General features: G+C 45.8%; 1 protein-coding gene across 5 annotated transcripts in view; it reads left to right on the top strand.

Moving 5' to 3' along the window:
- satb2 (SATB homeobox 2) overlaps nt 1–25,000 on the top strand; it is a 61,340-nt gene that overhangs the window by 19,565 nt on the left and 16,775 nt on the right. For 3 of the 5 annotated variants that reach the window (XR_013965529.1, XM_080785802.1, XM_080785801.1), the window contains exons 4-11: nt 8,714–8,840; nt 13,144–13,267; nt 16,231–16,333; nt 18,205–18,255; nt 18,348–18,958; nt 21,064–21,339; nt 22,624–22,713; nt 24,152–24,304. Coding sequence is in view for 4 of the 5 variants with exons in the window: in XM_080785802.1 (XP_080641928.1) it covers nt 8,714–8,840; nt 13,144–13,267; nt 16,231–16,333; nt 18,205–18,255; nt 18,348–18,958; nt 21,064–21,339; nt 22,624–22,713; nt 24,152–24,304 (1,535 nt within the window). In the remaining variant the exon portion in view is untranslated. The remainder of the gene's footprint in view (nt 1–8,713; nt 8,841–13,143; nt 13,268–16,230; nt 16,334–18,204; nt 18,256–18,347; nt 18,959–21,063; nt 21,340–22,623; nt 22,714–24,151; nt 24,305–25,000) is intronic. The other 2 variants (XM_080785804.1, XM_080785803.1) reach the window with 2 other exon arrangements.

Raw genomic sequence — 25,000 nt, 5'->3', positions numbered from 1 at the left:
GTGTGTGTGTGTGTGTGTGTGTGTGTGTGTGTGTGTGTGTGTGTGTGTGTGTGTGTGTGTGTGTGACTTTGTGTGTGTGCGCGTGTCATTATGTGATGTACCGGAACTAGCCAATTGCAGACAAGTTCTCCAGTGCAAACTAACATTTCCTTTACCGATATCTGCGCCATTTTATCTCGAGTGTCGGAGGTGGACACTTGCGAATCAAAATAGTTTTTAATAGAAGCTGTCAAAAAGACATTCATGTGGAATGTTTATTGTGAAAATAAATCAAAAATACAAAATACTTTTGTTTTAATAGAAATATTGACCTATATGTCCATGCACATTCAACTCAGTCCAAGCCGGCTTAACTCACATGCACTTTACGCAAACTTTACACTTTTTACACTTTAGTACAAATGAGAGATAAAGCAGAGAGAAAGATGGAGAGAGGTAGACAATGAATGAGAGAGGGAGGAAGACCGTAGATATAATGTGACATTCCTGCCACTCTTTCATGTCTGTAGGTAGAAATTAAATGGCATACAATGCTATTATTATTAGGGCATGCCACCTTTTATAGTTGTAGGATGCTTTTGTCTTTCTGTGCCAAATGCAGTCACTACTATTTAATTAAAAAGATAAACTAAAAACAAACCAACTACAAAGCCATTCTGAAAAAACAAAAGCTCAACAACATTTCTTCAAAGGAAAGGCCTGTTGTTTATTTAGCTTACTTTTAATGCCAGCCAAGGAGAAATACTATTTTTTTTCTTTCTTCACATGGTGGCTTGGCCATCTAATTTCGCAAATGAAAACTCTTCAGATACTATTAAACAAACCCTAGCTAAAAGACCTGCTATTAAAATAAACGTAGGAGGACAGACTGCCTCTTTATGACAGTGAGAACAGGGTTTTCATCTAAGCCCATTTGCAGTCGGTGTTTTTCCAACCACAAAGTGTCTCTCCCTATGTAAACGACTAGCTCAGAATGATGTCCCGCGGAACAGAGGGGTCGAGGCTGCAGCACTGATGTTACGGCGCGGAGACATCCACTCTCCGTGTAATGAGTAGCTTCGACAAGACGTGCACAAACGAAATGCAAGGTCATCTATTTAGAGGCCAGCTAGACGCCGTTCCAGCGTGCGGCGTGCAGTGCAGTGCGCACGGTGCACGGCGCTCTTACAGCGGTCATGAGCACAAGAATGTTTGAAAAACACAACTAAGACACAGACAGAGCCTGTGAAAGTCATTAAAAGACACAACAAAGAGACGGACATGCAGGCATGAGTCTGGCCTCTCTCCACAAGATGAAAATACTGTGTGTGTGTGTGTGTGTGTGTGTGTGCGTGTGTGCGTGTGCGTGTGCGTGTGCGTGTGCGTGTGCGTGTGTGTGTGCGCGTGTGCGTGAGAGGGGGAGGGAGAGAGAGACTTGCATTTCACTCATACCATGTCTGTGGTTGTGTGAATCTACTGTACACATGTATGTCACTCACAACTGCATGTGCTTTTTTTAAAGTACCGGTATACACATACAATGTACACGCTCGCGTGCGTGCGTGCTTGCATGCGTGTGTGCGTGCGCGCGGGCGCGCTTGTCTGTGTGTGTACAGTATGTGTGAGAATGTTTATGAAGTGCAGCAACAAAATAACTCTATAATTTATTGTTGCACACATGGTAGTCATCTGCTTGCAGGACAGTGTCATTTACTGCCGTCGTTTCTAAAGTATGCAGAAAATTCCATCTGGGGAAATTGCTTCACATTGATATAAAATGGCAACAATAGAACAAGAGAGGGCAATATAGTTATTGACATGCACGGCCTGAAATGCTATAGCGTGGTGGTGTAAGTTATAACTCCCCCATTCTCCAGAAGGACCACTGAAGTGGTTGCAGTGACACTATTTGTGTACTACCGTAAAACAATAATGTGTGTGATATAAAAAACAATGTGTGCGTGTGTTTTCACCTTCTTATAAACACATTGGCATTGCCACCTGCAATCCCCTCTACTGCCTCACGGCCAGCAGCCCTTTGACGCTGTCAGCCTCCTTGTTCCCCATGTGAGTTTCCCTCACAATACTGTACCCTCGTCCACACTGCAAAACTGTGAGAATCACTGAGGGTCCATTATTACCCTCTAATAACTACATGCTGTTGCTAATTAGTATGACCCAAACTAATTCCACATAAAAAAAAATATATATTTTGTCTTTGTGAGTCCAAACCATTCAAACTATTTTTGCATGGAAAATATTCCAACTCATTCCAAAATATTTTCTTTCTTTCTTTTTTGTTTTGTCTGCATGTGATAATGACACATTTCAGAATATTGACTGAGGTGTAATTCTGGGTTTGTGACGGTTTGTACCATAGTATAATAGATACACATTGTTATATAAGCCTGTGGTTTAGCTGTGTTATTAGCCTTGACATTCTTTTTCCACCCGCTGGTTATCGCGGATATTATGCAAATATACAACATTTTCCTATGATTGAATCTTTCGTGCTTTTAATAGCAAATGTGTTTTCTTTTTTATACATTCAAACACCAACGTTCAAAAGACAATGTGTCCTTCTTCACTTGCCAATGGAGGGACCATCACAAATTACATTTTTGTGGCATCCGCAGATTTTATTAGTCTAAATACCAGCCTGTTTCTAAGCGAGTTAGAAAAATAAACGTGAGACGTACCCAGTGTGTTATTGTCCAATGAACCCTTGAAATAGTCTTCCTAAATTGTATGGCTAGCATTTGCTATGGTTCGCAGATGAATGTCATTAGTAGCAGTTTTTGCCTTAATGTGTTTGCCAAGTATCAGGGGAGGTCTCCGTCTCTCATCAGTGTGTGTGGAAAACAACGAGCCACATCGGCCCTGTGTCCACATCAATGTGTCTTCTGCAAAAACACTACGCCAGGGGTTTCAAAGGCACGATGAAACGGGACATTACAACTCAACACACACACACACACAACACACACACACACACACACACACACACACACACACACACACACACACACACACACACACACATGCGCACGCGCGCACACACAAATGGCCAGAAGGGACTTGAGCACAGTTCACCACAGTTCAATAACAGTGTGTATATGCACTCATATTGTAAACATACCCATATACCCACAGACACATTGGCAAGCGCCCACAGTGCACACGCACGCACGCACGCATGCATGCACGCACACCACACACGCACGCACACGCACGCGCACACACACACGCGCACACACACACACACACACACACACACACACACACACACAAATGCACTTACATAAAATATTCACATGAAACAGTGCATGCCGTGCATGCACAATCACACACACACACACACACACACACACACACACACAGCCATGCACTTCCTCATGCCGCCAGCGTCTCTCAACTGAATACTTTTTTGTTTTTTAAAAACAAGCGTTTATGTTAAATGAATAATTTCTGGCTTAAATTATACATTTTTTCCTCTGTGGTCTATGACCAAAATTACACAGTGTCCCAGCTATTTTCTCCCTGTTTGAATTGTGTCCTGCATTCTTGTGTCCCAGCGGTGTATTTAAAGTGCCTGCTGAGGACCACGGCCTTTCTTTAATTAGCCTGGCCCAGTAATTAACTGGGAGATATTTGTTTATTTCAATTATAAGGGTCTGAAGGCTTTTATAGAATGGAAGGGACCAGACCTGTATTTTACGGCTTTAGGCAGTTAACAGTTAACAGTGGTCAGTGTGTGTGTGTGTGTGTGTGTGTGTGTGTATAAGAGAGAGACTCACAAGGACAGAGAGAGAGAGAGAGAGAGAGAGAGAGAGAATTGTCAAAATGCCATGTCAAAAAGGCCAGGGAGGGTCACCGCCTGCAGTCCATGTCAGCAATTTACTGGACATCCTAATTTAAACCTATTGTGAATTGCAGTGTTGGACGTTGCACCTTACCATTATATCTTGTAATAGGCCACTTTTGTACTGCTATTTTGCAAAGTCGTGTCCCCATTGGCAGAGAGAGAGAGAGAGAAAGAGAGGAGAGAGAGAGAGAGAGAGAGAGAGAGGCAGCTATAGCACTTTGTGTCACAGAGTTTTGGAACGGAGTGCTCCAGCGGAGACTAGCCCGCCCTTGAACATGAGAAAATGAGAGATTTTCATCGGGAGGAGTTCCTCACGGTGGAATGGTGGATGCTCGGGGGTTTGAGTCAGTCCGTATGGGGTTTCCCTCAGTGCGTGCCAGGGGTTGGAACCTGGAACCAGTTTGTGGGAGAAGTCCCGTGTGCGTGTGCAGCCTGCTGCAGCCATTAAGACTTATTCTAGCATGGGACAATGGGATTACTGTGTGTACACGTGTGCCTGAGTAGTGTGCACGCGCGCGCGCTCGTGTGTATGTGTGTGTGTGCGTGCCTGTGTGTATAAGCGTCAGAGCGAAAGACAAAGAGATGCGTGTCTGTGTGGATGGGCACACTCAGACAAAAGCCAAGCCACCAGTCGGCCACATGAAAGCGTTTCTTAGGGAGGCAGAATTTTAATGTGGAAATGGGAACAATGATTTCTACTTTTAAATGTGGACAAGAAGCAGAGACTGCCTAACAATGGACCAAAATGATGGATCAATTATTAATGCATTTACCATCACTCTCTGAGCATATAATGTGTGTGCGTGCGCACGTGTGCGTGTGTGTGTGCGCACGTGTGTGTGTGTGTGTGTGCGTGTGTGCACGTGTGTGTGTGTGTGTGTGTGTGTGTGTGTGTGTGTGTGTGTGTGTGTGTGTGTGTGTGCGTGTGCGTGCGTGTGTGTGCGTTGGCGTGCATCCTGGCATGTGTTCATGTCCACTGCTCTGTGTGCTGTCATGTCCCTGTCTGAGGGTTTCTGTTTGTTTGCTTATTCAAGCATTGGCTTCCACCTTACTGGGCATTAGTGCCACTGTTTACAGCTGATACACAGACTACAGTGTGTGGACCCGGCACTGTAAAATATGAGTCCATTTGGTTAGAGTTGTACACTGCAGAGCTAAAGGACTTTACTGTGTATGTGGAGGGTATAGCGTGTGCCCTGGAGACTCTTGTGTGTGTGTGTGTGTGTGTGTGTGTGTGTGTGTGTGTGTGTGTACACGCGTGCACATGCACAGGTGCCTGCTTAGTGCCTTGTGAGCTTCTCTTCACTGTCGATGTTGTCTGATTTCTTTGTTCAGTATATAATATATTCCACCATGATTTCTTCTTTTATCTGTGCGCGTAGAAATTGGTAAAGCACATGGACGAAACAGTCAATAAATAATAAATCAAGATGAGCAAATATTCGGTCGGCGCTACATTGGCCTATAGGTTCCTGTGGCGCTCCTTTCGGGTCCCTCCCTGCCCCTGGGTGGGGGGGGGGTGCGAGGGTCCATACTGTGGTCCATGCGGTTGACGTGTCGTCCCCCCCCCCCCCCCCCAACCCTCATGACCAGACAAAGAAGAAAAACGGCCTGGCTGGAATTAAACGTATAACTGAACTACAGACAGACGCAGAAGAAGAAAGAGAAGAAAGGAGAGAGAGAGAAAGAGATCTGAGGCCTATATGGAGAAGAGGAAACCAAAGGAAGACAGAAGGACGGCGGGAGGGAAGGAGGGAGGGAGGGAAGGAGGGAAGGAGGGAGGGAGGGAGGAGCAATAGCAGGCAGAAAGAGAGAGAGAGAGAGATAGAGACTTCCCAGGACTCGTCTGGGTCTCATTTAGTGGATAGTAATGCGATTAGCATTGTTTGGTTTTCACAGCTCCGCCAGTCCCCATGAAGAACCAATGTGCCTTTTTGTGCCGTATATGTGTGCACGTGTCTGTGTGTGTGTGTGTGTGTGTGTGTGTGTGTGTGTGTGTGTGTGTGCGCGCGCGCTCGCATGTGCATGCGTGTGTGTGTGTGTGTGTGTCTGTCTGTGGCCTCGGGTCTGTCAATGACCGTGGCAGTGAGAGCACATGTGTATACGTAAGGGCATACTTGTACGTTTGCATGCGTATTTGAGCTCACGCTTGCATGCATTTGTTTAGCCTCCCCCGTTCCTGCTCTGAAATCCTGTTCAAACTCTTGTCATTTCAAATCCTACACAGGCTACACAGAGTTTCACAGCCAACAGGATATTTTTTTTTATGAAATAGGACCCTCACGCAAATCTGTGAAGCCAATGCAGGCAAACATTATATGGACTATCAAAAAAACCTGAAAATCATTATAATTTGTACATACTGTATGTTGGTGTGTGTGGGGACGGGGGGGACGGGGGGCCTATGGGCCTATAGTATAACATAATCACCATACGTCATCATCAAATACTTGATAGCAGGTGCAGCAGATCAACTCGTCAAAGTCTCACTCACTTCACACTGGGCTGTGATTTTCCCTATACTTTATAGATTATTCTATGGCCTACTGGGAGTCTGCAAGCAAAGTTTCCCCGTAGATCGGTCCCGGCAGTGTCCAAGATTAGCTGTATACTCAGCCAGACAGCCACACACACACGGTCGGATGGACAGATTGACGGACAGGGGGCGAAAACATAATCTCCGCCTCCCAAACAAAACATATGTGAACAAATAACCGACATCTACTGTATCTGCATGGTATAACTACTAGTCAAGAAGGGGGTATAATGAGACAGAATTGCTTGGGGGGGGGGGGGTGACCCTGTTCAAACTCTTGTCATTTCAGGCTGGCACGAGAGTTTCACAGGACGCGCCGCACATACCATTGCGCAACGCAGACCGACGCAAACACCCAAACGACCCACCCACATGTTTAATTAGGGGTGATCATGTTTTATGGGCCATATTAGTGTTGTTGGAGGCCGATGCATTGACCCAGACCCACCGCAGTAACAATGTTGTCTGTATAACATCTCTGCTCATCTCTTGTGTCATAAAAAAGGCTCAAGGGTGGGTTTTTTACATTGCTGGCATTTACTGTGTGCCATTCTTATTGTGTCTTTAGCCATCTGCACGTTGGCATGTGTATAGCATGTACCCATATACATGTGTGCTTATACATCGATGTTTTTGCGGGGTGTGTGTGTGTGTGTGTGTGTGTGTGTGTGTGTGTGTGTGTTTGGGTGTAGGTGTCCTGCCCCTGCCCTTGGTTTAGCCTAGCAGTAAAGCAGACAGACAGAATGACTATAGCAGATAGCACATATTATCTATTAGAACCTTATCACTTCTAGTAGATAACTAGGCCAGGCTATTAACAGCACACACACACACACACACACACACACACACACACACACACACACACACACACACACACACACACACACACACACACACACAGTCACACACACACAGTCACACACACACACACACACACAGTCACACACACGTATAGATGCTCAAACACAGACAAGCAAACACACATAGACAGATAGACACTAAAACACAGACAGCAAACACCCAAATAACATCCTGAGAGTCAATGACAAACAAACACACACACACGAGGTGAAACAAACCGTGCACACAGCAGTTCTCATTATCGTTAATGTAACCTGTACCTGTTGGCTGTGTGACTTCTATGCGTTGCATATAGTGCAGTGGGGGGATATCTCTCTCTCTCTCTCTCTCTCTCTCTCTCTCTCTCTCTCTCTCTCTCTCTCGAAGCATCTCTATTTCATAGAGCTTTTATTCTGGGAAATAGAGGAGGAGGAGGGCAGACCTCACTGTGACCTGGATTTCCACACTGGGATGATGTCATGGAATGAGAAAGGGGGTCAAATTGGGTTAATGAAGTTACCTTTATCTGTTACCTCAGTGGGTGAATGTGCACTGTCTCTGTCTCTGTCTCTGTCTCTGTCTCTGTCTCTGTCTCTGTCTTTCTTTGTTAGTGTCAGAATGGACAATATCACGTTTTCTTCCTCTATAGAGGGTATATGCGCAACATGCGCAAAGTGAGTGGCAAATCCAGTGGCAAAGTGAGTGGCTAAGACATGTGAGTTTAATATCGTTTAACATTGTTTAATGCAATCAGATGCTTTTCTGATGTATGGGGCTGTCAAGGCCAGAAAGTAGTTTTTTTTGCTACTCAGTATAGGTTCCCGCATAACTTCCGGGTATGACAATGATGTCACGCTCATAGCCTCTATTCCTTGATGGTTTCAGTTGCGTTTGGTTCTAGTTCCCTGACGTTAAAGTTTGACACTACCTATGCTCGATTATAACGTAGTGGTTAAGCCACGTTTACTTTTTGTAATGTGGACAGCATTTTATGTCTTTTGCGCACCTTTCACTTATTCCGTGGTATATATACTTTCACTGAGCAACACGGTTGTCCGATGAAGTATAAATAGGCACTGTATAAAGACCAAAATATCAAGGGAATTGGTGGAATGGCTTCTTCCCGCTTTTCAATATAGATCAGAACATTGTAATTGTTTTCATTAATATTATCTGTCTATATCTCTTATAGTTCTTTTTAGTTTTGGTATCATATGTTTTCTGATTCGTGTATTTATAAGAGTGTTGTTGTAAAAATGCTGACTTGTATATTGTTGATTTGTGTTCTGTATTCGGTGACATTGAAAATGAGGGCCTGCCCCTCAATTGTACTCCTTTGAAATAAAGGTTATGATGATGAGATGCTATCAGATGAAGTCGGATATTAGCTACAGTGGTTAATCTCTCTCTCTCTCTCTCTCTCTCTCTCTCTCTCTCTCTCTCTCTCTCTCTCTCTCTCTCTCTCTCTCTCTCTCTCTCTCTCTCTCCAGGCATCATCAAGGTGGGCAGGTGGAACCCTCTCCCCATTCACTTCCTGACGGACGCTCCCGAGGCTACGGTGGCCGACATGTTGATGGAGGTCTATCACATGGTCACACTACGCATACAGCTGCAAAGGTTAGACGTTCTATACTTTATGAAGATTCGTTTTTTGCGGCTTTTTAACGCCTTTATTGATAGTTTGACAGTAGACAGACAGGAAAGGGGGAGACACGCGGCAATTAAAGGCGTCCGGCTAATTTAGCCTGTCACAGGGCAGCCCGTGCCCTCTACATATATACACTAAGGACAATGTACACTCCTACAGTACACAGCAGCTTCCATTTGACTAACATTGTTGCCGGCCCGGCTTTTGGAAATGACTGTGCGGAAGTGTTCGTCATAGACAGTGGTACATCCTGGTATTTCCCAATGCATTTTAATGTTTGAAGTGTTCTGTTTGTTGATTGATTGGTCACCTCATCAGTGCGGGCACGTCTAAATTGGAGGGTGCCAAGTCTTGTAGCGGAGGAGGGGTGTGTTGTCTGTCTGTATTTAAGAGCAATATTTTAGTAGTCTGTTGAATATAATGTTGGGTGAGAAATGTAACTTATATTATGTTGTACAACATCCTTTAAAGGTGAGGTTAGTCATGGGCTATGAGACTATATAGCTGGGTTAATGACTGTTATAATTGATTGCATGCCATGTGGTAGGATCCACTCCCTATAAGAGGGAGACTGCAGGGCATTCAGTTAGTTGGGCTTGGAGCAACAAGCTGTAAGAACCTAGGGGAGAGCTGCCAGGGCCCTTGTCTTGTAAGGATGTCGCCTGTTAAACAGTGTCTTAAGTTCCGAATCCTAGGTTGTTTTCTTTAGTTTAGTTTTCTTTTAGTTTAGTTTATTTTTTTATATTTTTGGTAAAGTCTTATTTTGATTTGTTATTTAAAGCCTTCACTATTTATACTGCACTGTAATTATTCTTGGAGGATTAATTTGGGAGAAAATAAAACGCCCAAACTTTGCATCTCTGGACATTTTTGGAGCCTTGACCAATCGGCCAAGTTCACCCACCAACTAGTACAGAAGTGTGTCAACATTTGGCAAAACATAACAGATCTAAAAGCTCAGCACGTCAGAAAACGCACTCAGGACACGTCACATTGCAACGCATTGAGACTGGGGGCTGTATTTTGCATGTCTTAAGTACCAGGTCTTATTACTTAACTTAAGACCTGGAGGCGTGGTCAATGCTCTTTGGCCACTCAGAATAGCCAAATGGCATTGGTCACGCCTCCAGGTCTTAAGTTAAGTAATAAGACCTGGTACTTAAGACACGCAAAATACAGCCCTGGGAGTCAATTTTACAATGTAGGCATTTACCAGACTCTATTAGCCATGCAGAGCAAATGGTATATAATAATAATAATGATAACTTTATTTATATAGCACTTTTCTGGACAAAGTGCTGTACAACAAATTCACTAAGAAAAGCAGGGAAATCGAACACAATTAAATAGATGCAACATAGCAAATCAACAACTTACAGCTAGCTGGCCAACAGTAGAAAGCATATTTATGATGCAATATAAAAACAACAATGTAATAGATAAAATACCGACAGAGTTCAGTCAACAAACCCTTATCAACAAACAGGGTAAATGGTCCCTTAATTAGAATACAAAGAAAACAATTTAGTGCTTAAAAGAACTAGGATACCAGGTAAACATCAAGCTAGCATCTGTCTAAACCACAAAATAATGTTCAACAAATAACATTCTTAGCACTGGTGGTCAAGGAAAATCTCAGAGCGCAGATCTCTGCCAGACTGGGTGGCCTACCCAGGGCTGTGTCAATTGTGCAGACACCATTACATGAGGAATCTGTGGGGGAGTTTGTATGATGGATGGAGCAACCATTAAACCACCAAAAGTGAAAGTGCTTCTAGAGGTCTGCTCTATTAGAGGCCCCATAGCATGTGATTCCAATATAGGGTTGATTGGATGTTGCATTCATGATAGGCTACTCATGATATAATATATATGGTATGGTGTTTTTTATTTTTTATTTTCTACAAAACACATGTGAACAAATAACCGACATCTACTGTATCTGCATGGTATAACTAGCATCCACCATCAGAATAGGCGTCAAGAAGGGGGTATAATGAGACAGGATTACTGAGGTGAGGTGAGGTGTAGTCTTAGTTTTCAGACTGCGGGGGGAAATGTCTGGACTGCAAGGGGGCGGTTATTCCTCCGCCTGGGAGTCAGGATGGAGACGAGTCATTTATGTGGGGCGTTGGCTCAAAATAAAATAATTGAGCGCATGCTCAAAATAAAATAATTGCTGAGTAAAACGGTGTTAATGCAGCAATTTGTACACTCCGAGTTAAAGCAACAGTGCTGATTTGACTGTGTATACCGAATCCGATTATGGACCGGACCAATATAGGGCCAGTGTGCCCAGCCCAGGTTCCATGAGACAGACCGACAACTTAGTCAAATGTATATACGCTCAAATATGTGGACCCCTTAGCCTATATAATTTTTAAGATTTGTTACATGCAAATAAATATCGTGTACTGTAAGTTATAGAATGTAAATCCTGTATGATAAAATATGTCTACAGGTGCATTCTTGACCCAGCTGGCATGCTTTTCAACTGCAGTAGTGTGTGTTCGTGGCCACCCCACTGCTTGTTTTAAGCATTATATACTTTAGCTATTGCAAAATAACAGATCTACAAGCTCATAGCTACGAGCTTGTAGATCTGCTATCTTTGAAAAATCGTGAAAATGTGCCGCAAATCTTTGAATATATTATATACTCTCAGAGCGTACGTTTTTAACTCTTATCTTTGCTTGGGGGGGGTCCCTGGAACAACATATTTTCAGATGGGGGTCGGCGGCCAATTACATTTTGGGGGTCCTTGACATGAAAATGTTTGAGACAGGTTTTTCAGAAAACTGTCAGGATTTAGAAGACTTTTCTAGAATCGTCCTCAGGTCTAAATTTAAGCCAACCTTGGTCAATGGGGGGCTAAACATGCCAGTCTGCCTCGGTTAGGATCACACATGGTGGTTACATATATATACCCATACTTTTCTGGAAGTGGACTGAACCCATTTAATGCAAAAATATGCATGGCATTTCAAGAGTTGGGTGGGAAGGAGAAATGCTTCCTTTCCAATTTACAGTAAATGACTTTGATTTTGGCTTCTTGTTCACCAATATCTCCCTGGCTAAAGACAAGTTTTATAGAATGAGATACTGAAGATCTTTGTGGTTTGACTGACCATTTCTATCACAATCAAATCTCCAGTGTTCATTTAACCCCATATACGTTGTTGACCGGTCCGGTGTCCCCCAGGGGTCTATACTGGTCCCCTATACTTCTTTCCCTCTAAATCGTTTCCACTGACAATATAGCTGATCCAGCTCACACAACGCACTGAAGCACAATGGGCTGTGAGCTTGTAGATCTGCTATATTTTCTGAAGGTTCACCTCCAGACTATAGGGACGCTGTAGGGTTCATGTGGTTGGTACAAATGTACATTTGGAGATATTTGGTTACATTTGTATATATACGCTCACAGAATGACAAATGGAGTAATCGATACTACTGGGGATCTTTTTTTCCCCCCTCCTTCTTCTTCTTCTTCTTCACTTTGTATCACATTTGAAGAGGCAATATCGAAGCGCTGTCATTCCTTTCCTTGTTAGCCGACCCTGAGCGGGAATTATCTACTATCTGACTGCCTCCGAGAGCAACAGCGAAGAGAGACGGTTTGCCAAGAACACCCAGTTTCCCAGAAGAATGAGTGAAACAGGGTCCTGATGGACAGATAAAGACAGATAGACTCCAGATGAGAGGATTATTATTGTTATTGTCTTGGCGCATACCAGCCAGGTTTATTTACTTGTTTACATCTGTGTCCATGGCGATGGTGCAATTTTGGCACGCACCGCGACCGGTGTCTGAATGATTGATTTTTGAGGTTAAAGGAAAAAAGGAGAGGGAGGGGCTTACCAGGAGGATGGGTCCTCGCAGGAAGCCACGGTTTTGGGAGCTGAGGTTAAAATGTTGGAGGTCGGGGAAAGAAAAAAAAAAGAAGACGAAAAAAAAAAGATGTTATCTATCTGGTGATCTAATAAACTCTGTGAGCATGTTTGGCCTGATGAAAGAGGCCATAAAAAAACGTCAACGCTTATTGAAGTAAATTAAAGCTCAAGCAGAAGAACTAATTAAACTGAACCCATGTGAATGTAATTGACCGCTCCGACTGTGTGTGTGTGTGTGTGTGTGTGTGTGTGTGTGTTTGTGTGTGTCTGTGTGTGTGTGTGTGTGTGCGTGTGTGTGTGAGTGTGTGTGTGTGTGTGTGTGTGTGTGTGTGTGCGTGTGTGTGTGCGTGTGCGCGCGTGTGCGGTTGCTGTATAGTTTTGCCAAGCTGGAGGACCTGCCGTGCGAGCAGTGGAACCACGCCACGGTCAGGAACGCACTCAAGGAGCTGCTGAAAGAGATGAACCAGAGCACGCTGGCCAAGGACTGCCCTCTGTCACAGGTAACGATGGCTCCCGCTGAGAGTTCACTATAAACCAGTGTTTCTCTAACTTTATCATGTCAAGAACCCCCCCCCCCCAAATGATACTCATTAGCCTGCGAACGCCCCATTTGAAAATATATGCCAAGGACCCCCATAAGAGAAGGTTTTTACGGCTCTAGCAGTGATTTTCAACCATTTTCATATAGGACCCTTCCATGCATGCAGGTTTGACCTGCATTATAGGCTACGGTCCCCTATAGTTAGTTAGTTAGTTAGTTACTTTATTGACATAAATGTATAAAATATTGGGTCCAAACAATGATAAAAAACCCATGAATCAAAAACTTTAAAAGGTACAATACATTAAAACATACAATACACAATACAGAATCCCTTTACAACAGGAGCTTTCTATTGGAACCTGTAGCACACCTACAAAGGCGACGTGTGCGTAGGAGGAGACCAAGCGTGCATGGGCCCAAACGCAGCAACAGAAAAATACCACCCCGCACACTTCAAATGTCTTGCAACAACAAACTGTAATGGGAATATTAAATTGAATTCTATAATATTATCATGAGAGTTTGTTCTTGTATTTGAAGACAGTGTACAGAAGTTTTTTCTGTTGATACTGCTGATGATACTGCGCCTTGTAATCTTGAAACTATAGCTATTTGTATAGTGCTTTTCCAAATTAAGCGCTTTAGAAAACAAGATAGCACCTATAGATTACTGTAGGTGAGCTAATAAACTCTGTGAGGAGCCAGAGTATACAGCTGGATTTCCTTCTTGTCTAAACAGAGACTTAACTTAGAGCTGGGGACGTCACGTTAGGTGAATGCAATTAATCGGTAACACTTTATGCAAAGGTTGGGTCTATAATGCATTATAAACGCATGTTTATAATCATGAATAACAAGGTTTATATTGTATTATAAGTATTTATAAGCTCTAACTATATAGTCTAACTATAGTCAGTTATAAAGTGCCTCCTATGCACTTTGGTCAGGGGGGCTGAACTAAGATGAATAAGTGTGCATCCACGTGCATGCATGTGGCAGCGGTGGCCGAACGGTTTGCGGAGCGGTCTTGATATCGGAAGGTCGCTAGTTCGTATCCCCGGACCGGCACGTTAAAATTACCACCGCTGAAGTGCCCTTGAGCAAGGCATTGAACCCCTACCATGAAATGTTCTATGAGCAGGGCCTGGCTGTAAACAAGGCTGTAGTCCAGTTACCCTGCAGGGTAAACATGGTAACTTTGCTTTGCTTTGCCCACTGGCCCCATGGTGAAACGTCTCACTTCCAGGTGGAAAGAAGCGTGCTGGCATGATGCGTGTGTGTCAGAGGGATGTGCTGGGCCTATACCCTCCCTAACGCGGTGGTTCCCAAACCTTTTCATGTCAAGGACCCCCAAATGGACACTAATTAGCCCGCAGACCCCCATTTGAAAAGATAAGCCTGCAAGATAATTTTTTTTACGGCTGTAGCAGTGATTCTCAACCCGCTTAATTTCAAGGACCCCCAGTTTAACATGCATTAGTATACACACAAGTGGAATTGGAACGGCTAAATTGGGAATGCAAGGCTGACGTGCAGTTCACCAAAATGGGATTTATTAAGCCTACTTGAGTAGGCTACTACACTTACTACTAAATACATCAAGTAGGCTTCTCACCATAAACAAGGTCAGAATAAAGGAGAAAATATAGGTCATATCCTTATGGAAGGGGGAGAGGGGAAACACCACAAGAGTGACTAATCATCAGGCAAACTTTGTTGTCAGCCACCTATAGCCGAGCGTAACTATGCATTGACTTCACACACACACACACACACACACACACACACACACACACACACACACACACACACACACACACACACACACACACACACACACACACACACGTGTAAATGTGCCTTGTTTTCAAGTAAAAGACAAATGTTTTTTAAGCTTGCTCGTAGCATTGTTGGCTTAATACTTTTGATGCGCTGTACCATTGGCCAGGTATAATGACTTATCACCCCCCCCCAAAGGTGCGAGGTTTGCACTCCCTATTGTGAGAAAAAAGGAGAAAAAGGGAAAATAAATAAAGAGAAACTGGTGGTCTGGTCCCCAGAACGTTTATACCATGCAGAAATCCATCTGCTTTGGGGCAAGATAGCAAACTGTTGTAATTCCACGGCTGTGTTGACTAACGTTGGTCTACGCCCCCTATTATCGATGAATTTTAATTACACACATTTATACAATTCAGCTAAATGAACACATCTCCCGCATTGTTCAGCTCCCAGCTGCATCTCTGGGCCTGCATCACAGCCTCATAATGACTTCCCAGTGTGTCGGTGTGTTGTGTGAGATTTATGTGTCTGTGCGTGTGTGCGTGCACGCATGCGCACGTGTGTCTGTGTGTCTGTGTGTCTGTGTGCGTGCGTGCGCGCGCGCGCGCGTGTGTGTGTGTGTGTGTGCGTGCGTGTGTGTGCAGTGTTTAAATGGAGCTCTCAGTGTGGGTGTTGATCCCAGCATCAATTGCAAGCATATGTGTGTGTGGCTGGAGATTCCCTCTCTGCGATGCACTGGCTTCAGTTTCCATGGGTGGCTTCCCATCGTGATTAATGACTGTCTATTTCTATTGTGTGCATGTGCGCGCGCGTGTGTGTGTGTGTGTGTGTGTGTGTGTGTGTGTGTGTGTGTGTGTGTGTGTGTGTGTGCGTGCGTGCGTGCGCACACGCGTGCATGCATGCATGCCATGTGGTTGTTGCGTGTGTATAAGCATTTCATATTATCTTGGTTATTAATTATCTCTCCCTTCCCTTCACTCTCCTCTCCCTGCCTCCCCCCACTCCCTCCCTCTTTCACCCTCTCTCTCTCCCTCCCTCCCTCTCTCCCTCTTCCCTCCTTTCTCTCTTTCACACACTCTCTCCCTATTTCCTATTTCCTCTCTCTCTCTCTCTCTCTCTCTCTCTCTCTCTCTCCAGAGTATGATCTCCTCTATAGTGAATAGTTCCTACTATGCCAACGTCTCCACTGCCAAGTGTCAGGAGTTTGGACGCTGGTACAAGAAGTACAAGAGAATTAAAGGTGAGCACTGTCTCCAACTCACCGCAAAGTAACCTGCACTCACGCCTGATTGGTACTTCTTCTTGTCACACGGCAAAGATGTCCGCTCTACTCGCTCACAGTGCATTCATTGCATTGTTATGATGGACATTATGATCACAGAGGCCCTCATATAACCGTCCAATGTCTTAGCTTCTTTTTTTTTTTTTTTTTTTTTTTTTTACAGCTGTGACTTTTGTTCTGTTTCATAACCAACTGCACAGTAAAATCCAGAGTGTGTGAAAAACAGGCCCTTAAAGGATTTTACTGTTTGTCGTTCTGTCAGCCCCTGCACTGCTGAAAAATATACAATTATTATTCCCATCACATGCATGGCCTGACCCTAAACAGAACGTTAATATGGCAACCAGAGAGAGATTGGAGGAGGGGTCAGAGAAACACAGGAGAGAGAGAGAGAGAGAGAGAGAGAGAGAGAGAGAGAGGCTATACAAGTTGTGCTGACAGAGAGAGGAGTGTTGGGTTACGCAGTGTCCCCAAGATTAGTTCTGCTCTGTGACATGCAGACGCACGCACGCACGCACGCACGCACGCACGCACGCACGCACGCACGCACGCCAATCAGCTGCAGATGTGTATACAGCTCTGCAGGTCTCCGGTTGGCTGTCGGAGCTGCCAGTCACAGCCCAGGTGTTCATGGTAGATACAATGTTGGAACATTGTAGCATGTAGCAGTGATGTCCGTTCCCTTCCTCTTCCTCTCACCTGGCTCATTGATGTCCGTTCCCTTCCCCTTCCTCTCACCTGGCTCATTGATGTCCGTTCCCTTCCTCTTCCTCTCACCTGGCTCAGTGATGTCCGTTCCCTTCCCCTTCCTCTCACCTGGCTCAGTGATGTCCGTTCCCTTCCTCTTCCTCTCACCTGGCTCAGTGATGTCCGTTCCCTTCCCCTTCCTCTCACCTGGCTCAGTGATGTCCGTTCCCTTCCTCTTCCTCTCACCTGGCTCAGTGATGTCCGTTCCCTTCCCCTTCCTCTCACCTGGCTCAGTGATGTCCGTTCCCTTCCTCTCACCTGGCTCAGTGATGTCCGTTCCCTTCCTCTCACCTGGCTCAGTGATGTCCGTTCCCTTCCCCTTCCTCTCACCTGGCTCAGTGATGTCCGTTCCCTTCCTCTTCCTCTCACCTGGCTCAGTGATGTCCGTTCCCTTCCTCTTCCTCTCACCTGGCTCAGTGATGTCCGTTCCCTTCCCCTTCCTCTCACCTGGCTCAGTGATGTCCGTTCCCTTCCTCTCACCTGGCTCAGTGATGTCCGTTCCCTTCCTCTCACCTGGCTCAGTGATGTCCGTTCCCTTCCCCTTCCTCTCACCTGGCTCAGTGATGTCCGTTCCCTTCCCCTTCCTCTCACCTGGCTCAGTGATGTCCGTTCCCTTCCTCTCACCTGGCTCAGTGATGTCCGTTCCCTTCCTCTTCCTCTCACCTGGCTCAGTGATGTCCGTTCCCTTCCCCTTCCTCTCACCTGGCTCAGTGATGTCCGTTCCCTTCCTCTTCCTCTCACCTGGCTCAGTGATGTCCGTTCCCTTCCTCTTCCTCTCACCTGGCTCAGTGATGTCCGTTCCCTTCCTCTTCCTCTCACCTGGCTCAGTGATGTCCGTTCCCTTCCTCTTCCTCTCACCTGGCTCAGTGATGTCCGTTCCTCTTCCTCTTCCTCTCACATGGCTCAGATGAACAATGCAGTGGTTCATGGCCATGTCGTTGTAGGCAAAAATCGTCAAAAAATAGTTGATTTATACACGGCTTAAGTGTTTAAAGGATGAACAGTGAATGACTAAAATGTGTTGCACATCATCATCATGAATATGAGGAACTGAGCCTTTACTATTTGTCTTTTCTGATCAGTCGACTACCTGGAGAAGATGTGGTCTGGAAGAGATCCTACAGACATCAAAAGTGAGTCTGAGCTCACATATAATGGTCCATAAGTCCATGTTCACTCATCATCTATATTTGACCATAACTAACCTTCTCCTCCAATCTCGCAGTAGAGAGAGACAGCATGGCAGACTTCTGCGTTCTCGGCCAGCGGCCTCCACCTCACCTGGTCGGCCTGGCCCAGCTGGCCCACCTGGGCTCCGGGGGCAGCCCCCTGCACAAGTCCAGCTCCGGAGACCCCCAGGCTCCTTCCCAGCCTTCCCTGCAGCCTCCTCCCCAGCAGCAGCACCAGCATCCCTCGCCGCACGGCCCGCTCCACCACAGCACTCCGCTCCGCCCCGGCGGCCAGGGGGGGCCCCCTGGTCCACCCCCTCCTCCCCCGCCCGGCGCCCTGCAGCCCCTCCTGGGGCCGGGCGGGCTGCTGTCGCCCCAGCTCTCCCCTCAGCTGGTGCGCCAGCAGCTGGCCATGGCCCACCTCATCAACCAGCAGCTGGCCGTCAGCCGCCTGCTGGCCCACCAGCACCCGCAGGCGCTGAACCAGCAGTTCCTCAACCACCCGCCCATCCCCCAGAGGTCGTCCAAGGCCCCTGGGGACCATCCCGGGAGCAACCCTTCGGCGGCCGAGGTCTCAACCGACATCTACCAACAGGTCAGAGACGAGCTGAAGAGGGCTAGCGTCTCCCAGGCCGTGTTCGCCCGTGTGGCTTTCAACCGCACGCAGGTAGGAGAACATGATGCAGGGGCCGGGTGGAGAGGGGTGGAGAGGGGTGGAGAGGAGTGGAGAGGGGTGGAGAGGGGTGGAGAGGGGTGGAGAGGAGTGGAGAGGGGTGGAGAGGGGTGGAGAGGGTTGGAGAGGAGTGGAGAGGAGTGGAGAGGGGTGGAGAGGGGTGAAGAGGGGTGGGGGTGGATGGTGAACAGGAGTAGGACAATGCAGGAGAGGACAAAGCAGACGCTGTAGTTGCAAGGAGTGGGAGCAGGTGAAGAAGGCAGGGAAAGCAGGGGAAAGAACAGATTCAAAGCCGTGAGCAAATCAACTTCAGAAATCTGTATTCAGGGGAATCTGGTGCAATGGTTCCTCTGGCTCGCTCTAATGAACACAACTTGTTTATGGTCGCGATGTTAACAGGGGAGGACGATGGTCTCTCACTATAGCTGCTCCAGTGACTCCCACAGGTTGGTGGGGAGCCTGTTGAACTGAGAGGGCTATAGCATCATTAGCATGTTACGTGAAAGTGCTCACTGTCAGGTGTAGAGAAACGTGTGGCGAATCCATACGTGTCGGAGAAGACGTGTTGTCGAGATTAGTGCTTTGGTAATGCTTGCTATGCGTCCGATGTCTGTATACGTCCCAGTGTTTCTCAACCAACGGTCCACGTGACTACTACTGGTCCATGGCATAATTAGGCCTGCAGGTGGTCCATGGGAAGACAAAAATAACACGTTACATTAAATAATAACTGATTTAATTTGTTGCACGAATTATTTCAAGCCGAGACATTATTTAACTGAACTGGTTTAGAAGAGCAACGAAAAAAAACCCCCAAAAGAATAAGTTTGAGAACCACTGATCTATTCCTATTCCACAGTTAACCTTATTCTCTTTCTTTGTCCAACAATCCGTTAAACTCATGTTATTAACTGATATAGGCTACTGACTCGTATGTATGAGTGAGGCACATTTCCTATAATGATGACTCAACCATTCAATCCAGTACACTTTCCCTTTTTGAGATTCTAACTCCCTTTTCTGTGGAATTTCTTGACCGCCGACATTTCTGTAACGTCTCATCATAGGTCACCAGGTGATGTGCACTGTTCCGTGCAAGAAAATAAAACCATTATGAAATACCTTCACGGACCACCAGTGGTCCACGCGCGGACCACCTATTGAAAATACCATTGTACAAAATGATATTGTATTCGTGTGACAAAGTGACACTAATTTTTTTGAATATATATATATTTTTTTAAAGATTTTAAGAACACAAATGTAGCCTATATGGGGTCCTGGCCAAATATATACATGACATGAAAATGAAAATGACATGAAAATGTTTGAGAATATACTGTCTACAACATCCCCAGGCCAACAAGTATAGTGGTTGTCAGTGACGTGGACCACACACAAAAAACTGTTTAAGACTGATTAAAAATATATACAGTATGTATATATCGTATGTAGTCCAATGGGGACATATACATTGTGTGAGTGTACTTAGAATAGACCAAAATAGACGCAATTCTCTCTCACATTTTGCACATCATATCAGGTGTGAAGGTATATATTGCCTCGTGCAATTGAGATGAATATATCATCCATAAGTGGTCACTGATAGGCCCGTGGTCTCTCCCGTGGGGGGTGGTCTTTTTGCGGTCCGCCACCCAGCGTCGTTATGAGAGAGATCAGCTGAAGCATGGCCAGAAGGCTTGCTGGGTAGTTGAGTTTCCTCCCCCGCCTTCCCAGCAGCAAACACACCTGCTGTATTCATGCGGCGTGTGCTAGCTTGGTTGTTATACGCCCCATTAGAGCAAATAGTATACAGGTGTGTTATTGTGCACATGTGACTCTGTACGTTGCCATGTATATGTATAGTGTGCACGCGCTTGCGTGTGTATGTGCATGTGACGCACGCACGCTCACGTGTGTCATGCCTCCAAAGTATGTTTGCCTACTGCAGTATTACGTCTTATATAATGTGGATCTACGTGCATGGTCTGTTTTGAAGAGCTTATTCATGATGTTATATATCAATAATAACCTGATGAAATATCCTCACAAGTAATATACGTATACCATAAAGACTCCTTCCTTGGCTTATCGCCCAGGGCCTGCTATCGGAGATCCTGCGCAAGGAGGAGGACCCGCGCACGGCCTCCCAGTCCCTGCTGGTCAACCTGAAGGCCATGCAGAACTTCCTCAACCTGAACGAGGGCGAGAGAGACCGCATCTACCAGGAGGAGAGAGAGCGCAGCATGAACCCTCCCGTGGGCCTCCCCGCCTCCAACTCCTGCTCCAGCCCCGGGGGGCCGCGTCTCTCACAGGTATATATACCAAGCACCACCAAGAGGGGTTATACCCCCGGGGGGCCGCGTCTCTCACAGGTATACTATACCAAGCACCACCAAGAGGGGTTACACCCCCGGGGGGGCGCGTCTCTCACAGGTATACTATACCAAGCACCACCAAGAGGGGGCGCATTCTAATGGGGAGACTTTAATGGACCCATTCAGGACGGGAACCCCTTTTGGTGTGTTCACATGTCGAAGTGTCCTTGGGCAAAACACTGAATTCAATGAGTTGGTTGGTGTAAGCTCGCCACCATTGTCGACTGTTCGCCGCTTCACCTCCCAATGTATGAATGAATGAACGAACCATTGTAAAGCGCTATAAAAATGCAATTCATTATTATTATAAATCATTGTGTTATACTTTAGCTTGAAAATGTATATTGAATGTATATTCTTTTAGTGTGAATGTTTTTAACTCAAATATTTGCTTCTGGGGGGGGGGGTCCCTGGAACAACATATTTTCAGATGGGGGTCCGCGGCCAAATACAGATATTTCTGGGGGTCCTTGACATGAAAAAGGTTGAGCACCGCTGACATAGAAACATAGCTTTTAGTTTTTTTAAGAATCTATCTTAGATATATTTGCTATTTTAGATCTTTTTTTTTAATATCTTGAAACATTTAGAAACACTTGGATATTTTTGACGATGAAGACCACTTCACCAGAGTAGCGACCCGTATAAGGCAATGCAATCCAAGTGCAATGGGGATCCTTTAATAAACATGAATATCAACCACCAACCCTATAACCCACGCCTAAATAATACCCCCTTCTATCTTTGCCCATCAGAACCCAAACTATTAATCACTCAGTTAAGCTTTAAATCTTGGGAACACAAAGTGTCTGAACATTTTCAATGGCGCTGAGCTAACCACGAATCAATCAAACAAATCACACATCCACGCAGGCTTTCACATGTATACCGTGTAAATCCCACCTCACTGCTTTATCGCACTGAGTGAACGCTCATCTTCATCGCTAGCTGTTTGCGGAAGGCCCTAATGCACCTACTGCATTGTTATTTGGGGATTTTCCTCCCAGCAATTAATCTTTCTGAATGGAATAATAGTCCAGCAGCATTGTGGCAATCACGGAAAAAGCGGAACTTCTATTGTGGGCTGTGGCTGTGTACAGAGCGCTAATGTTAAAATAGGCCCCTCACACGCAGTGTGTGTGTGTGTGTGTGTGTGCGTGTGCGTGTGCGTGTGTGTGTGCGTGTGCGTGTGCGTGTGTGTGTGTGTGTGTGTGTGTGTGTGTGTGTGTGTGTGTGTGTGTGTGTGTGTGTGTGTGTGTGTGTGTGTGTGCGTGTGCGTAGAAAGTGTGGGAGAGGAGTTTGGACGAGCAGCTCACCCCTGACGCATGGTCCAACATTTGGAAGACCAAGAACAAGATGATCTCCAACTCGGTGAGAGCAGCACTCACATCATGAGCTTGTATATCTATAAACTCTGTTCCTTTTCAAGACCACACTGAACTTTGGAAGTTCATTTTTTATCTCAAACAAATTAAACAGTTTATAATGGAAAAAAACAGCCTCAAAGGCAATCGCCGGAGCATACTGTAAACATAAAATACATTACGTTACGTTTGGACTACATTTGGTCTCTTTCCATCCACGCCTATAACGTCTTTCTCCCAGGAGCGGCCGACGATAAGGGACTCTCTGATGTCGGGAGGCGAATGCCCCATTCATGGCCCCTCGGGTTCATTTGCGTGCTGTTCTTATTTTGTCTACGTTACATTTATCTCAGCGCATCGTTTACACTGCGGGAATGTAAGCTCACTTGTCCATACGCGTCTCGTGGACAACTTCAAACGCTGTGTATACAAGGCTCCGCGAGAGAGCCAATGCGTGTTCGACTCGAGCACGAGACAAAGGAGAGGGACTTAATGACTTCGATCTGTAAACATTATTCATGCAGAGACTTGTGCTTGCAGATGTGCGGCCGATGCACAGACAATGAACACAGCATGTGTGCGCGCCTCGGAGCAGTTTTGAGGTTGATGATCAGCTGATAACCTCTTAGTAATGTTTATAAAAAGACCATTCCCTGCAGAGGCGAAGGTTTGGTTTTCGTGGATTGGAATCTTATGGATTTAGTAGTGAAGTGGTTCCCCCGTCCTTTGGGAGTTTGGGGAAGTAGTTCTATATTCTTGAAGTAATGTGGCTCAGTCCTAGCACTTGCCTTCTCAAAATTGATCCTGTCAACTGCATGTACTGTACTCTGCACACTGTAGCAATGTAGCATACCTTTTATATTCTGAATTCCCTCTCCAGCCTACCATAATGTAAGCCCTGGAGCCATCTTAGTATAGAGGGTATGCGCACGCATAAAGTCAATGGAAAATCAAGTGGCAAATCGAGTGGCAAAGTGAGTGACAAAGGAGAATTCCATGCTAGAAGGCTTTCTTACCTTCATTTGTAGTTGTTACGTCCCCACCAAAGAGGTCCAGGTATGTTATTTTGTGCAAAAGCTCCTTATTGGCTATTTCCCCTACCATAAGCCCTAAATGAATTGCATTGAATTGAATGGGGCTATGGGGCTAATTCGCTTATTTCCATCGCTCAAAATTATAATTATTTTGTATATATCCTCTCTTCATAATGTAAATAATATCCCAAGCGGCACAATTTACTACTTATTTCGATGGAAATAAGCGAATTAGCACAACACCCCATAGATGTTAAATGTTAAATGATGTTAAATGTTGTTGTGCAGGCTGCCTGTCAAGTCCAGAAAGTAGTTTTTTGCGTTTCCGCTTTACTTCCGGGTATGCTGATGATGTGACACGCATGCCCTCTATACACTCTGACATATGTCCAACTCCATCCTGTCCCGTAGCCCAAACCACCCGGCCCACCCCCGGACCTTCCACTGAAGCTTGAGGCCATGGTCAACATCACGTCGGGCATCTACGAGGAGATTCAGCAGGAGATGAAGAGAGCCAAGGTCTCCCAGGCGCTGTTTGCCAAGGTGGCCGCCAACAAGAGCCAGGTGAGGAAAGCCACGGAGAGATGACCCTCGTTTTCTGGTCTGGGCTAGTTGGTTTAGCTCTAAACAAGTGAAACAAACAATGTTTCACTTTACAGTTTGTGATGTGGAACGTCATTGAGCTCTGGTCTTATCAACAACGGGTGACTTCGTGAGAATGTATGTGAATGCGCCCATGTTGTGTATTTGTGTGCTCACTCAGTGCGTGTGTGTGTGTGTGTGTGTGTGTGTGTGTGTGTGTGTGTGCAACTGTGCATGCGCACGCGTGAGTGTGAGTGTGTGCTCGCACATGTGCACGTGCGCTATTTTCTGTGAGTCTGCGGTTAGCGAGGTCTCTCAGGTAGGCAGGTCTGGGGGTGGCTGAGGGTCATGGCTCAGTGCACCCATCTGCTGCAGCTGGCCACAGAGAGAGAGAGAGAGAGAGAGAGAGAGAGAGAGCGAGAGAGATGATCAGGCTATTAGCATTGCATGGTGCTGGAGGTGGCTGGTTGAACACAACAGCTGGTGTCACAAACTGGACCAGTCTAGCAGAGATAATTAAATTTCCATCTTTCTCTCTCCTCCATCAACCCCTGCACACGCGCACGCACACACGCACATGCGCACTCATGCACACACACACACACACACACACACACACACACACACACACACACACACACACACACACACACACACACACAGTCTGTGTATATCTCC

Source organism: Protomyctophum bolini (assembly GCF_963924005.1).
Source record: "Protomyctophum bolini genome assembly, chromosome: 16".
In the NCBI taxonomy this organism is placed as follows: Eukaryota; Metazoa; Chordata; class Actinopteri; order Myctophiformes; family Myctophidae; genus Protomyctophum; species Protomyctophum bolini.
The sequence above is the reverse complement of the archived record's forward strand: the minus strand, read 5'-3'. Positions and strand labels throughout refer to the sequence as shown.